Source organism: Varanus komodoensis, unplaced genomic scaffold (genome assembly GCF_004798865.1).
Source record: "Varanus komodoensis strain SLA01 unplaced genomic scaffold, ASM479886v1 scaffold16, whole genome shotgun sequence".
Taxonomy (NCBI): domain Eukaryota; kingdom Metazoa; phylum Chordata; class Lepidosauria; order Squamata; family Varanidae; genus Varanus; species Varanus komodoensis.
The window spans coordinates 9,886,624-9,901,133 of NW_025335468.1; the positions used below are offsets into that span (position 1 = coordinate 9,886,624).

The window sequence follows — 14,510 nt, forward strand, 5'->3', positions numbered from 1 at the left end:
ACATCTGGAGGATTTCCTATCCCTGCCTAAAGGGCTTCTGTTTTAGACAAATACCCAGTTTGCACACACCAGGGTAAATCATGGATTAATAGGTTAAGTAACAGATCGTCATTAATCAATACTGCCTGTGTTCACAAATCAACTTGTAACTGGGCCAAAGCAGCAGCTGGTGACATCATTACAAAACATGGGTTAATTAACCCACAATTTATTGCAGTTACCTGCTAAGTAGCTCAACATCAAAATAGCTTAACATCCTGAGACAAAAGCAAAAAAACCTGAAAGAACTTGTTTTGACAAATGCATCCAGCAGTAAGTGAGCATTAACTGAGTTTCATAAGTTTAAAGTGAAATACTTTCACACAATAAGAAAAAGCTTAAGGAAACAGCTACACATATAAGAGTACAAGAGTGGTATAAGAAATTAGGATGGGTACTTAACACCCAACATGAGGCTACTGCCAAAAATGTTATGGCAAGCTCTGCCTTATTGTAACATTTGAGATAATACATTCAGTGTTGTGACAGTATCACACTGTGAGTTTCCTGTCTCATGTAACTGGCTTTGGTCTGTAGGGTGGGGAGGATATGGAGTGATAGCATAATATGATATGTTGTGCATGGAGGGCAGAAAAATTGACATTGGGCTGTCATTTTTGGTAGCAGTCCCGCAGTTCTGACCTCTCCATCAGAACAAATGGTACAGACACCTACTTTGGAAGAAAAATATTAGTCTTATCCTACTTAAAAGACCAGAGGGAAAAAACATTTCTTTGCTGTTGACTGCCCAGATACCAAACAGGGGCACTATAACAGTATTCCGACCATTATAACTGCAGCAAATTCCATGACTGTGTAAACTGCAATGACAGTCAAATTAGAGTGCTGTGTCTCCAAATTATCTTATGCTCCAAAATAAAAAATGAAGGCACTTTATCCAAAGTTACCATCCAGCAATAAGAGAAGCTGTGTGAGTTTTTCAGAAATCAATACAAAGTACATCAAAAATTTTAAAAGTGACTAGATGCAGACACCAATGTCTCATTGTGAGGCACAATACCAAGTTCCATCAAACATGAGAGCCCATGTAATGTAGTGGTGAATGGTTTGGACTGGGACTCAAGCGATCTAGCTACTAGTTCGCCCACAGCCATGAAGCATACTAGGAGATCTTGGGCCCCTCTTCAACTTATGTCACAGGACTATTATGAGAATATGCAGGTAAGATCCTGAGTCATTTTACAATTACTTTTGTAAATGTAGAGCAAAACCTGTGAGAAAACTATTCTAGAAGGCTGGAGTTTGTAACCCACAAATACTTATTTGCACTAGGATTTTTAAGGGTAATATACTAATTTTTAGTAAGATTGTACACTTATTGCTGAAGAGTGCTTTCACTGCTGTGTCATGAAATTAGTCATTTTATCTTGAAGGGCTATCAACAGGAAAAAAACAGGCTATATAATTTAGTCTTTAAAGAGTACTTCTTTTATAAGAATGTAACACTATGCATGCTTATTTAGAATCAGAATCATAAACTAGTAGATTTAGAAGGGGCCAGAAGGCCATCAGATCCAAGCCCTGCTCAGTGCAGGACATCAAGTTAAACCACCCCTCGCAAAAGGCTGTCCAGTTGCATCTTGAATGCCTCTAGTGTAGGAGAGCCCACAACCTCCCTAGGTAAATGGTTCCATTGTCCAATTAAGTTCAGTGGGCTTACTCCCAGGTAAATATACACAAGAGTGCAATCTAAGATGTAAACACGGGCACTGTAATGATGATATGCATTGGTATCAACCATTCTGATAACTTTCAGTTGGCAGTATCTAGGTTTTTAACATTAGAATATTAATTATGATTACAATCACACTTAAACTACAAGATTCAGTATATGATTCTAGGAAAGTTTACACAAAAGCAATCCCACTATGTTCAATAAGACTTCTAGACACTTACTAGTGAGCAGCCCTTACTGAATGCAGTGGAATTTAACTCTTAAGTACACATGCACAGAAACAGGGTAGGCATTCATTTTCAAATGGTGAGGGCAAGGGAGACACTTTGAGCAATAAAAGTATACTATAATAAACAGGCACACATATTACCAGGAAAGAAACATAGAAACTCTGCAAGGACATCACTATATACATATTTAGACAGGAAAACTACATACAACTCCTGCAATTTCCCCGGCTAGGGAATGCTGGGAGCCAGAAGTCTCCTCCAGCTGGTCTAAGCATGCAGTGTATTGCAGACTGAAATAAATTTCTCAAATGCAACTTTTTGATTGTCATTCCATGGGTGAATTTCAGTCTATGTGAAATTATTGTAAACAGCTAATGAGCTGCAAACTACTGTTTTAAGCAAAAATATAAGCTTTGTTGGAGGATTGTCACAACAGTCCTTGAAAAACAGTATTTATTTCATATCAGCTGAAGAGACTTTTTCTGATCCAGCTGACCCTGCATGATTAAGCTTAAGTTCCTATGTCTTTCATTAAACAGTCTCTTTCAAACTTGAGACAAATGTGTGTTCATTATCTCTCCGATCCTGCAAGATGTAATGCTCCTAAGTAATGATGCACAACCGCAGAAGATAACGGCTTTTGTAACAAAACGTACCATCACATGCACGTGGGCAACAAAATTACACACTTTGCAATTTGGAAGAGGGAGGTAAGCTGATAAAGGAAGGGTGCGGTAAAGTATAAAACATTGGGAGACAAACTTCCAGGGCATAACCCGATGCAACCTATCACAGGAGAATGGGAGCTTTTAACAGAGCATTTGCAAAAGAAGACTTTCATAACACACAGGGTACCAGTAAATTGTGGGAGCCTGCTTTAATTTTCATCCTTATATGTCGCGGCACACCTCTTCTATACTCCTTTCTATACGGCAGGGCCCACGCAGCTGGACGGGGGCAGAAAGCCCCGAACACATGGCTGAGAAAAGGGACAGGAGAAAGAAACACGGCGGCGCCTGCATGGGGCGGAATCCAGCAAGGGCTAAGCAACGGGAACCGCCCTGAGAATTGGAGAGGAAGCGGCTCCCCTCCCATCCGCATGTGGCAACCCGGCCTAGGAAACCAGGCCCCGTTGAGCCGCACAGAGTGACGCCTCGCCCATCTTCTCCTCCTCTTCCTCTCTAAAGGGCAGCAACGCGGAACGGCCCACCTCCCCCCGCGGCCGCCTCTTAAAATGGTGCCCGTGCTGGGACCGGACCGCCCCACCCGCTCCCCCACTTGTTTCTCCCATCAGTCGGGCCTCGGCAGAGCAATAAGGCCTGCCCGTCTGCCGGTTCCTCCGCCTTTCGGCGCGACTGCCGCTGATCAGAAAAGACCTGCTCCCTGCCTTGCCCTGCCCCTCGCTATCTCTACCTCACCTAGCCCGGCCTTTGCGTCTCCTCACGCCCGCAACACCAGCACCCAGGCTTATCCGTTCTCAGGCACACTCGGGGCTGCGCCGCCCTAAACAAGGCAGCCTCCCATTGGGTAATGCCGCTGCACCTCGCGCAGTAACAGCCGGCACGATTGGCCCAGGGTTAGTTGAGGCCGCAGTTCCACACGCGGGACATGTTGACTTTCCGGCAGAGAGGGGCTTAGCCAATCGCGACGTTGGGAGGGAAGGGAAAGGGGAACGCAGGCTCACTGGGCGTGCGCGGAGCCCCTCCAAGCGCGAGAGAGCTCGGCGATGCAGGGGCGCGAAGAGACCGCGGCAGGCGGGGCTTGTGCGGTGGGGCGAGGGAGGCGCTCGAGCGGCGCAGGAGGTGGGATGCTCGTGCTGCCCTATTCGCCAATGCCTCGCTGTATTGCAGTGTTTGCGATGATATACCTGAAGCAAAGGAAGGGATATTCCGGACTTATCTCAGGAAATGAGTGTTTAAGTAGAAGGGGGAAAAGGGAGACGGGGGACAGACCGAGCTCTCGCGTTGCTGCACCTACTCAGAAGTAAACTTACCTACTGGTGACAAAGTTTAGAAACAATAGCAGTGTCTTTCTGGGGGACATCGTAGAGAAGCCTCTATGGAGGATATTCCATTTGCCGGAGGTATAAACGTGTTGTGCAAGCCTGTGCGTGTTTAGAAAACGCCCAATATTCACCAGGGCAGCTGAAGGCCTGTTTTCTGGCTAAACATGCATAGTAGGATTGTGCCCCTCCTTAGGAGGTTGCCACAAAAGTAAGAGTATTGTAGCACAACTAGAGACCAACACATTTATTTTTACCAATAATCGAAGGTGGGTTGGATTTGGAAAATTATATCTATATGTATCTGAGGAGAGGTAAGTATCTGCAGGATCCTAGAGCCTCTTCATGGCCTTCCCCATTCACTGCTAGTAAATCAGACTCACAGGCACATTTCCCTGAATGCATGATTTTTTTTAGGTAGAATGGGAGACGAAAGTACCCCTGTTATTCCTCTGACCCTGTTGGCTGTTTCTGACAGCACTTTGAAGAGATGTGCTGCTGGCAGTCCATAATCTCTCTGCCTAGCCATGGCACAGCCAGAGCCCTCCATCTGTTGGGAATGTAGTCAGTCATTTTTTGGCCTAGCCAGGGGATTTTCTCTCACCAACATAACCCTAGTGCCTTTACCAATACTATAAAGCTTGGAAGGAAAGGTCCTGGGTATCATATTAACTGCCTGTCAGCAAGTTACAGGTTACTAAAAGTGTCATTCCTCACCCCACCCTTCTCATATACACAGAAACACCACAAATCGGGATTTCTTTCTCACTTAAGCCAAGGTGGTTTTAGAAGGAAAGTGCTAGTAGCTAGGGGTAAGTTACACTCAAAGTACCCCTCAGCTAGTCCTAGCTTGGAAGAATGTGTGCTTGTGTATTTGTACACACACAAGTCTTCCCTTGTTACTCCATAGCAAATGTCACTGGGGGAAGCTGGAGTTGCCAGGATGATGGGGGTGATAGTATCATACTGTCCTGGTTTAGAGGGCACCTGGTTGGGGAAAGCTGCTATATTTTATAGCAGTTAATTAATTCCATCAATTACATTTTATGGAAAGGGCATCCTTTTATCTGTTGTGAATCTCCATCTGTCTGTGGAAGGAGGGCAGGCATTTGAAGGATTATCGGATTTAGCAGTGTAATGCAGGTACTTTGGCTTTTAGAGAAGGAAGCAGTAGTAAAAATGGGGATATTTTTAGTGCATAGGCAGCTGTGTGTTGCACTCTCTATGCTGTTCCGTCTGCTGTTTTTTAGACCTGATTTTGCTTTTATAAAAGTGCTTTCAAATGAATCCGTGGAGGCATTTAGAAGAAAAACATGTCAAATTAGTCAATTGAATTTCCAGAAAAGACCTGAGATTTAAGAGTAGAACTTTTGACTGAAGCTTTTGTTGTCTTTATGCATAATTGTAGTTCCTAATAAAATGTTTATACTGTCAGAACACTAACAGTATGCTATACCCAGTCCTATGTTTGTTTACTTAGAAATAACTGAATAGAGCTTCCTCACAAGTAAGTCTTTGGAGGTTGCTGCTGCCAAAATGAAGTTGCAGAGCTGAGGAAGAGAAGCAGGGTTGTTCCACTGACTTTCCAGAAAGCTTAGCTGCCTTTGACTCTTTAACAGTCATGTAGCAACAACTGTCACTCTTAACCGCCACCAAGAACTGTTTCCATCCCAGCTTGTCATTACATCAAATATAACTTTAAGAACTGCTGCCCGAGTTCTTTTCCCACTTGCTTTCCTCCCATTTCCTTTTTTGTCATGTCTCCTGGACTGCAAGCCTGAGGACAGGAAAAATATTGATCTGTAAGCCATTCTTGAAGCCTTTTCAGCTAAAAAATAGTAAAGGAGGGGAGAAACAGCAAAAGTTAGCTCCATTCCAGACCAGCTGGTTGGGAAGCTCATGCATCAAAACTGTTAATGATAGAAGGCCCATTTTTCTGTCTGTAGGAGGGGTTTGTTGGGCCTTGGTCATTATTCAGTTTCATTTAGGAACCTTTGATAAGGTTTCCTGAAAGTTTGAGCCCTGCGGTGCTAAGATGTGTGGTGTAGCAATTTTTGCAGAATGGCAAATGGGCAGAGCAAGCAATAGAGCAGATAATTAGAGTTAATATCATTCCAACTGTATACCCCCTAAATGAGTAGCATCATTCTGCAGAAAGTGCCACTCGAAATGCATTCTGATGCACTCTGTATGTTGGCAACTCCTGTTCCAGCACATGATCCTCATGCAGAAACATAGGCACATTTGAATCATGAACTTGGCTTGATGCAAAACAGACCACATAAGCAATTTAGTTTTCATTGAACTGGAGGTTGCTCCCTGCCCTCATGCAACCTGCATAGCTGTTTGGGTCTGTGCCAGCTTGAACAATGGGCCAGGATCAAGCAGTACAGCTCATACCAGGGAGAAGGCTTGGCTGAATCTTTTTCCCAACACAGTAGTTTTGCCGTATGGAGGGAATTTTCTGCCAGGCAACACCACCCACACCACTCTTGCATCCTGAAAGGATGTAATCCAGCCAAGGTTTTACTAGATGCTGCTTGTATAAACTGACCCTTAGTCTGCAGTTCCATTTGATGAGAGCTGAGGCACAGAGGAATGTGCTGCCTTATACTCTCTGTGTCCCAGGAGCCAAAAAAGCCCTGAAAGGTGAATGAGTTTCGAGTAGCTTGTTTACCACCTGGCATTGCTGCCAAAGACTTTCTGTCACCAGGGCATGAAGAAGTCAGGGTCACTCCAGGATGGTGACGGATCAGAATACTGCCTTTTATAATTTTGTTGGGAAACAGCCTTCCCATACACATTCTGCTGTGTTATTCCTACCCTACATCAGATGTGATATTAAATTTGTTCCAAATACTGGACTGTAGAAATGGAAATGATCATATACTTATAATGTATATGTTAAACTAATACACACAATTCCCCCTAGCAATAAGGCTGACATTCCAGATTCTAAAGCAGTCTTCCCCCAATCTGGAACTCTTCAGATGTGTTGTACTGCAGTTCCCATCAATGGCTGTGCTGGCTGGGAAGAATGGGTACTACAGTTCAAAACACTTGGAAGGTCCACGTTGAGGAAATACTGCTCAGCTCCTTTCAGTTCAATTTTAACTGCAAGAACGATGATAAATACATGGAACATACTTGCAGGTGAGAATACCCATACATTTTAATTTTAGAACATCCTTAGTGGATCCCATCTGCCACATTAATGTTTTGAAGGACAAAACCCATGATGATCAGCTGTTGTCAATAATTAGATATTCATTCATGCTGCATTGTGTTAGAAGCTCTCAAGAAGCTTCAACCCAACAGAATGTCCCTGTCTTAAGAAAAGTGAGCTTCAAAAACCAACTCCATGTGGTAGTACCCTTCCCCACCTCCATTTGTTCTTTTAGTGATTGTTGTTAGTTGTGAAGTCACCTATTGTGACCCCATGGACAACATTGCTCCAGGCCTTCCTGTCCTCCACCATCCCCCGGAGTCCACTCAAGCTTACGCGGACTGTTTCAGTGACTCCATCTAGCCACCTCATTCTCTGTCATCCCCTTCTTTTGCCGTCAATCGTTCCCAGCATCAGGGTCTTCTCCAGTGAGTCCTTCCTTCTCATTAGGTGGCCAAAGTATTTGAGTTTCATCTTCAGTACCTGGCCTTCTAAAGAGCAGTCAGGGTTGATCTCCTCTAGGACTGACTGGTTTGATTGTGTTGCAGTCCAAGGGACTCACAGGAGTCTTCTCCAGCACCACAATCACAGGAAAGATGTCCATTCTTACAAGCTCCCAAAACAACAAGCTCCTGAAAAAAACAAAGTCTGAGTAAAGACAGGATAATGGACTTTTTGAAGCATCTCTAAAGGAAAGGTGAACTGAGACAGGTGTGTTTCCAGCCTGTTCAAGATGCGGTTAGGTATAGTTCAATAGAACCAATATATTATCTAATATTGCCTTCTCCAACCTTGTGCCTTCCAGACATGTTTGGACTGCAACACCCATAATTCCCATTCAATGACCCTGGTGAATGGGAATTCTGGGAGTTGTAGTCCAAATACCTCTGAAGGACAGCAGGTTGGGTAAGGCTAATCTAATATTTAAGAACATATATAGAGTTCTCCTGTTGAGCAAAGTCAAGCATCTACCAGAGTGGGCCTACTGTTTTAATAAACATACAGAATTCTCCTCATAGCTGTGATAGTTGTCATAAGCTGATTTTGAATGACTTCTCACATGAAATCTAGGCCTAGCTAATTTAAAGTATTTCAAAGTTTCCCAATCAGGGTTGCAACAAAATGTTGCGATTTTGAAGTGCTCCTGTTATTGTTCCAGTCAGTTATGCCCTCCTACAGGATTCTGTATTCTACACATACACGCCCCTTCTTTCTTATGTAGCATTTCCTATCCACTAAGCACACTCAGTACTTAATTTAAGAACTGGCATAAACTTTTCTAAACTTTGGAAAACAGTTTCCTTAGCCATAAAAAACATCTATCCACCTCCATATTGGTTAGACACTTGTGACGGTAAAGGCCATAGTCAGAAAGCAACTTAACTGTTAAAATTAGATGAAATACTGTTTCAAATCTTTGTTTTGGGAAAAAATGAGACATTTTTCCTTCTAATAGCTGAACAATGATCTTAGCAAGTACTCAATTTCTCTTTGGATTGTCAAGATACTTTTGAACAATGGCGGTAAAATGAGTGACACATTGATTTCCCATGAGATGACTGTTTAGCACATTTTGGTGACAACCCCAACATTTGTATGCAAAGTTTTCAAAGTCTGTTTAAATAGCATGTCCAGGACGTCTCCAACTACATTGTTTTTATATTACTATGTTATTTATTGTTGTGAGCCACCCCAAGGCTTCGGCGAATGGGGCAGCATAGAAGCTTTCTAAATAAATAATGTTTGTACTCCTAGTGGCAAAAGCTAGTATTTTATTAAATGCCCAAGAAAGCAAATGCTGTACATTTCAATTGCTGATCTATGAGGCAGTGCCAACCTATATAATGTGTATCAACTACTTCTACATAATGTTTAGTGTATATGAAGACAGTTATCATAGAATTACTTTGTAATCTCAGAGGCAGGTCAGTCCATTGCCCAGAAGTGTTGGTCATTACTTCTGCAGTGAACATAAGTAGAAAGGAATAAAGAATAGTGCTTTGCATCTTAAAACTTCAGGTCTTTTGAAATCCCACAATCTGTTCTGTACAGCAATTTGCCATGTACAGCTGTGGCAACCAAGCTAGTAAAATCCACATTCAAATCTGTCTTTGAAGGAATTGAGCCTTTTATGACTGAGAAAAGCAGTTGAGAAAACATTGTCCTTAGCAATTGACATAAAACCGTGTTTTATGGATTTGTGAATGCAGGTATGATAGTGACATACTGGCATAACTATAGTTCTTTTTCATTTTCGTTCCTTATTTCACCTCAGAATATGTTATAATTTCTCAACCAGTTTCATTTCTTTCAGTATTACTATATTTCTGGCTTTAAAAAGACACAAGTTTTCCTAGTAAAATCTGCCCCTTACCAGCAGGCATCATGGCTAATAAGTTGAGTAGATTAATAGAATTTTTTAAAGTATCTAGCTTAATCTGTCATGATGGTATCAACAACTCCATTTAAAGACCCAGAAACTGTGGAGGAACTATGCTGAAAAATGTGTGTGCAGAAGTACTGTACGTGGGGAATATACAGAGCTTTGGCCAGGCATTGCGAAGTGTCTGCTTAAGCAGGGAAAATCTGGGTGTGCAATAAGCCAAAGACAAACCAAATCTCACCCTCTGTGAACAGTCTTATCCATACATAAAATCTACAAAACAAGATTTTCCAATGCCTGGCCTACAGATTCATAAAATTTTGCATTGTATGCTTTACATTTTTTCAGTGATGTTCCCCTAATTATAGATTTTTCCAGTCACTTTGACCCCTTTGGGGCCTTAATTGGGCAAGAGGTACTAACCATACAGCCTTAGATAAGTACTATGTATTTTTAGCTTTTTTCATTATAGAGGGCCATTGTGGCTAATAATTTTACTAGGGCTACAGGGGAGAGAGAGAGCGCGCGTGCATGCAAGCGAGAGACACTATATTCATTTTGGATGATACCCTTTTTAGGCCTCTAGGTCATGGAGTAGGTCAACTGCATGATTTGGGGAAAGGGGTGGAAAAAAGAGAACAATGTAATCGCTATATATTGCTTCTGACAGCTGGGTAACTGCCACTTTCTGCGAGCAGTTTTCTTTAGCGCCTGTAGCAAAGTGCTAGGAAGAGTAACAGTGCTTCTTTGGGGCAGGGGGGGAAAGAGAGATCCAGAGACATGAGAACAGTTTGACTTAGAGCTAGTGAAGATTTTATTTCCTGCTCATTTAGTTATTATCACAAGGCATGATAACTGTTTCCCTCAACCTGCTACCCTCTAGATGTTTCAGTCTTCAATTCACATCAGCCCCAGACTGACTAATAGTCAGCAATGCTGGGAATTGCAGCCCAGCAACATCTACAAACCGCTAGGTTGGGAAAGGCTGCATTACAACATGCATGCATCTACATGAAACAAAACTTAAAGCCTCCTAATAGAAGGACAAGGAAATCGGTGGTAACATAAAATGGTAACATAAAACTTTTGAGACACAAATGAATACTATAAAGAGGAGCCAGACTTGCAGGTTCTGGAAAATTAGAGGAGTTTGTACATGCTGGAATTTCTATTCCATTACATTTTACTGAATTAGAATTTTACTATGACCAAACTTCCTGTGTACTGCATATGTAGTAGTAATTTATTCTATATAGACCGTAGGTTATAACAAAAGAAAAACTGTACATTATACAAGTTCAAGAGTTATAGATAAAAATTAATACAGGCATATGCTAGCTCCTATGCTTTTAATCAAATTACATTTTCTGGTGTAATACTTAAGGTCCAAGCCACTTGACCTTCTTTCAATCTAGTTTCTATTCTGAACCACATTTTATTAAGCTATAACATCTAGAAAAGAAAACTATGCTAATCATTACTAATTTCTTCCAAGTTTTTAAAAAGTTAGGTCAGCAATTTCAAGTGTACATACTAAAGAGTAGTTCCAAATAAATTCAGTGGTACTTATTTCTGAGTAGACATACAAAAATTTGGGCTTTACACTACACATGAAAAACACCCAAGTTACTGACAACATAGGGAGCCAGTCCACACAATAGAACAGCCCACAGAGGCTTAGTCAGATCTTACTCAAGCTGTTGTGGGCTGTGGTATGTGTATAAGTGGCCATTTCAAATATTCAAGTCACAACTGTGGCTTGCTTTGTTTCAGTGAAACACAGATGAGTTGTGCAAGGGTTAAGGAACCCTAAAATGGCCATCGGTTATGTGAGACTTGTTTAACACTTGCACAACCTATTCCCACTGGATTTGGACAACACATCAATCTGGCTGCAGCTTGAATATTCAAAAGGCACCCAGCATGTACTGCAACCAACTGTGGCTTATTTATTTAATCCACAGTGATCTTCCTAGGCAGGTCAATGCTTTCTTAGAGAGAGCTAACAATTCTTTGTCATTCTGACTTGTGTTACATAACCCAGTATTAAATGGACCTTGCAGTCCACCCGGTAGAACCAGATGAAGTAAAAGTGGTACTGATATTTAAACAGATGATATATTTAGTTCATGTATGTTTCATTTCACCAACTTCAAAGGCCAGTAAAAACTCATTAGCCCCACAAGGTTAACCAGCTGTTGCATTTATTTAAAAACTATATTGTCCAAGTTTTGTTCTCAATTTGCAACTCCATTCTGAGCCATTTGTAAATATTCTTTGTGCATTTTTTCTTGTGCTTCATAGAGTTTCTTTACTTTCTTCATCTGGCCTTTGCTGAGTTCCTTGCCTTCTGCGTCATGGGTTGGAAGTCCCTGGAAAACATTAATTCTGTATCATAAGACCACATTATCCCAATATATTTGTTTGCACTGCTGTGATGCATATGTGTTATCTCTTAACCAACATTAAACATTATCAATAGGAATGGCAGGAAAATATTCCCATACTTCTCTATACAAGACCAATCAACCATATTTGTACCTATGAAAAGATTGTGAAAACAGAAAAATATTGTATACACCAAACTTGGAAATGACGAATAAAAATTTGAGACTAGAATATTCGCTTAAGGGCAAAGTGACATGAGTTGTTCCAATGGCAGAACTACTGCAAACAGTGGAACTGATTGGGCGTTGATTCACCCTCCTCCCTAGAGACCACCAGCATTCCTGCACTAGCTCCTCTGAAGGCGGGAGCAAAATTTCAAGGGGACTACAAAACTAGGAAAGAAGGCCTCATCACACCAATGGACAGGGATTCTGCTCTTTATGAGAGGCATAGACATTGTGCTGATTATATATTATGAAAAGAACCTAGAAAATGTGACAGTAACAAAAGATTTACAGGTTTTAATACTACGCAGAGTTGTAAATCCCTTTGAATTCAGTAAAAAGTAAATAAAAATGCAAAGAAAGATGCAGAGCTGGTGTAGCACAGCAGGTAAGAGGCTGATAGATCAGGATCTTCCTAGTTCAAATCCCACTTTTGCCATGACTTTGCTAGATGGCTGTCAGCATTATTATTGGATTATAAAGCAGTTTCTGTTTAAATAGAATGTGCCAGCTGCTTTTAAACAGATGAAAAGTACCAGTGATGCTTACATTTTCATCAAATTTGGAATATTTGTCATGCTCTGATTTAAACATTTCTCCTGGTGGAATTTTCATTTTTGCCAGTTTTGCTGCCTGTAACATAAAATAAGCATTACAAAATTGGGATAAATTTATACCACAATCAGACAATAAGATTTCAGTAGCATTTCATAACTGCTTGACTAGAATATGTAATATTCGCTCTGACTAGGTATGGATCATACCAAAACTTTTCTAGACAGTAAATTTAGGGTGAATTTTAAGAAAGTTTAGACTAAACGATTCAAAAAGATGTGAGAAAAAGCAAAAAAGCATAGGAAAAAAATAGCATTTGGATATTAAATTGTTTTGCGTTTCAAACAAAAATATGACATCTCCTTTGGAAATAATATTCTTTCTGGTTCTTTCTTGTTTGATCTGTGATGAATGTTGGAACATGTTTACAAGTTTGGATGTGGGGGGAGGGGGGCTTGCAAAAATTCACCTATCTATCTAGTTAAGCATATTCCCATTCGCCTCTTGTCAATGACCGTGTCATTTCATCCTCCATCCATTTCAGCAGGCTCTTTCCTAGCAAAGGTTTTGTTGCTGCGTGTTGCTCTGAAGTAAGGATACCTGCCCCCAAAGTTCCTGCTGCATGCAGCTGCTGCTGCTTGTACCTGTCTATTTCACCCCCCAATTTGGTGCTTCCCTTCCTAGTAAACACTTCTTACTTTTTTCAAGCTGCTTTTATTTCCTTTTTGCAAGCTGATGTGGTAGGTGGGGAGAGTTTCTACAGCTCATTTGCAGAAATTGCTAGCACATACTGTTTGTTAAGTTTGCTTCATAGTATATCTCACACTGATGAAAGCACACCCATCCCAAAGCTCTTCTCTCCTGGAGTCACCAGATGCTTTTGGCTGCCCCCATAAACTTGGCACTTTCCTCCACTTACATCTGTTGCTAGCTCTTAAGGGTATACGGCAGTAAGCAGGATTACAAAAAAATTAAATTCCTTAGCAGCAGTAAAAGGGGGGGAAATCATACAAGTCTCATGGCAAAGGAAGTAACAATAGAGGAGGCACAATTGTGTGAATGTCATGGGAGAGGTGTAAAATGGGGGAAAAATTAGTAGCGGTCATTCAGTCTTGTACACTTACAGAGGACTGACATTTTTTTTTCTTTTTTGTAAGCTGTCCCGAGACGTTTGTAGTAGACGGCTTAGAAAATCTTTTAATTAATTAATTAATAAAAAATGAGTGTCCTTTGTTCAAGTTTCTTGTGGAAAGAAAATCCATCCTTTGATAAAAGCAGATGATGAGACTGAGAGCAGAGCTGGGGATTTTCATTGCTGTTACAGGCTGGTTTTCTAGTTGTTCCCTACAACTAGTTGAGCTGTTCCTGAAAACAAACAAACAAACTCACTCCTTCCTGGGTTTAGATGTAAAAAGAAAGCCACCCTAAACAAGCCTACTACAAACCATGGATTCTCAGGGTGGCTTATTTTCAGAAAATACCCACATCAGGAAACTTCCTCCAGATTCAGCACCATGCTATGCCACTTTCCATCCACCCATGACAGCAATCTATCATGGCTTAGTCTGATGTGTGAATTAAGTCAGAGCTATATAAAGGATTCCTGAAGGAGAAAGACTATGCACTCAAGAATTGAGGGAGGTGCCTGAAATTGGTAGAATATTTCTATGTCAAGGTCCTTTTCTCCTATGGCTTTCAGTCTGGATATCTAGTTCTTTCCATGTTATTAACTCAAGGCAAAATGGATGCATATTCAAACAATTTTGGCTTCTTAACAGCCCATCTGCATTTAGTTCTCACTGCTAACAACCCTTCTGTAATAAATAA

At 41.2% G+C, this 14,510-nt stretch overlaps 2 protein-coding genes across 8 annotated transcripts in view; both read right to left on the minus strand.

Moving 5' to 3' along the window:
- Window positions 1-3,498, minus strand: part of NAP1L4 (nucleosome assembly protein 1 like 4) — a 46,128-nt gene extending 42,630 nt beyond the window's left edge. For 2 of the 5 annotated variants that reach the window (XM_044425635.1, XM_044425639.1), the window contains exon 1: window positions 3,384-3,498. The gene's annotated coding sequence lies outside the window, so the exon portion shown is untranslated. Of the gene's footprint in view, window positions 1-2,820; window positions 3,218-3,383 lie in introns of those variants that run through there. The other 3 variants (XM_044425638.1, XM_044425637.1, XM_044425636.1) reach the window with 3 other exon arrangements.
- An 8,205-nt stretch (window positions 3,499-11,703) lies between these two features.
- Window positions 11,704-14,510, minus strand: part of CARS1 (cysteinyl-tRNA synthetase 1) — a 57,530-nt gene continuing 54,723 nt past the window's right edge. For all 3 annotated transcript variants that reach the window (XM_044425621.1, XM_044425618.1, XM_044425620.1), the window contains 2 exons: window positions 12,678-12,761; window positions 11,704-11,888 (listed from right to left, as the gene is read on the minus strand). In XM_044425621.1, the coding sequence (XP_044281556.1) occupies window positions 11,754-11,888; window positions 12,678-12,761 (219 nt within the window). In that variant the 3' untranslated portion in view covers window positions 11,704-11,753. The remainder of the gene's footprint in view (window positions 11,889-12,677; window positions 12,762-14,510) is intronic.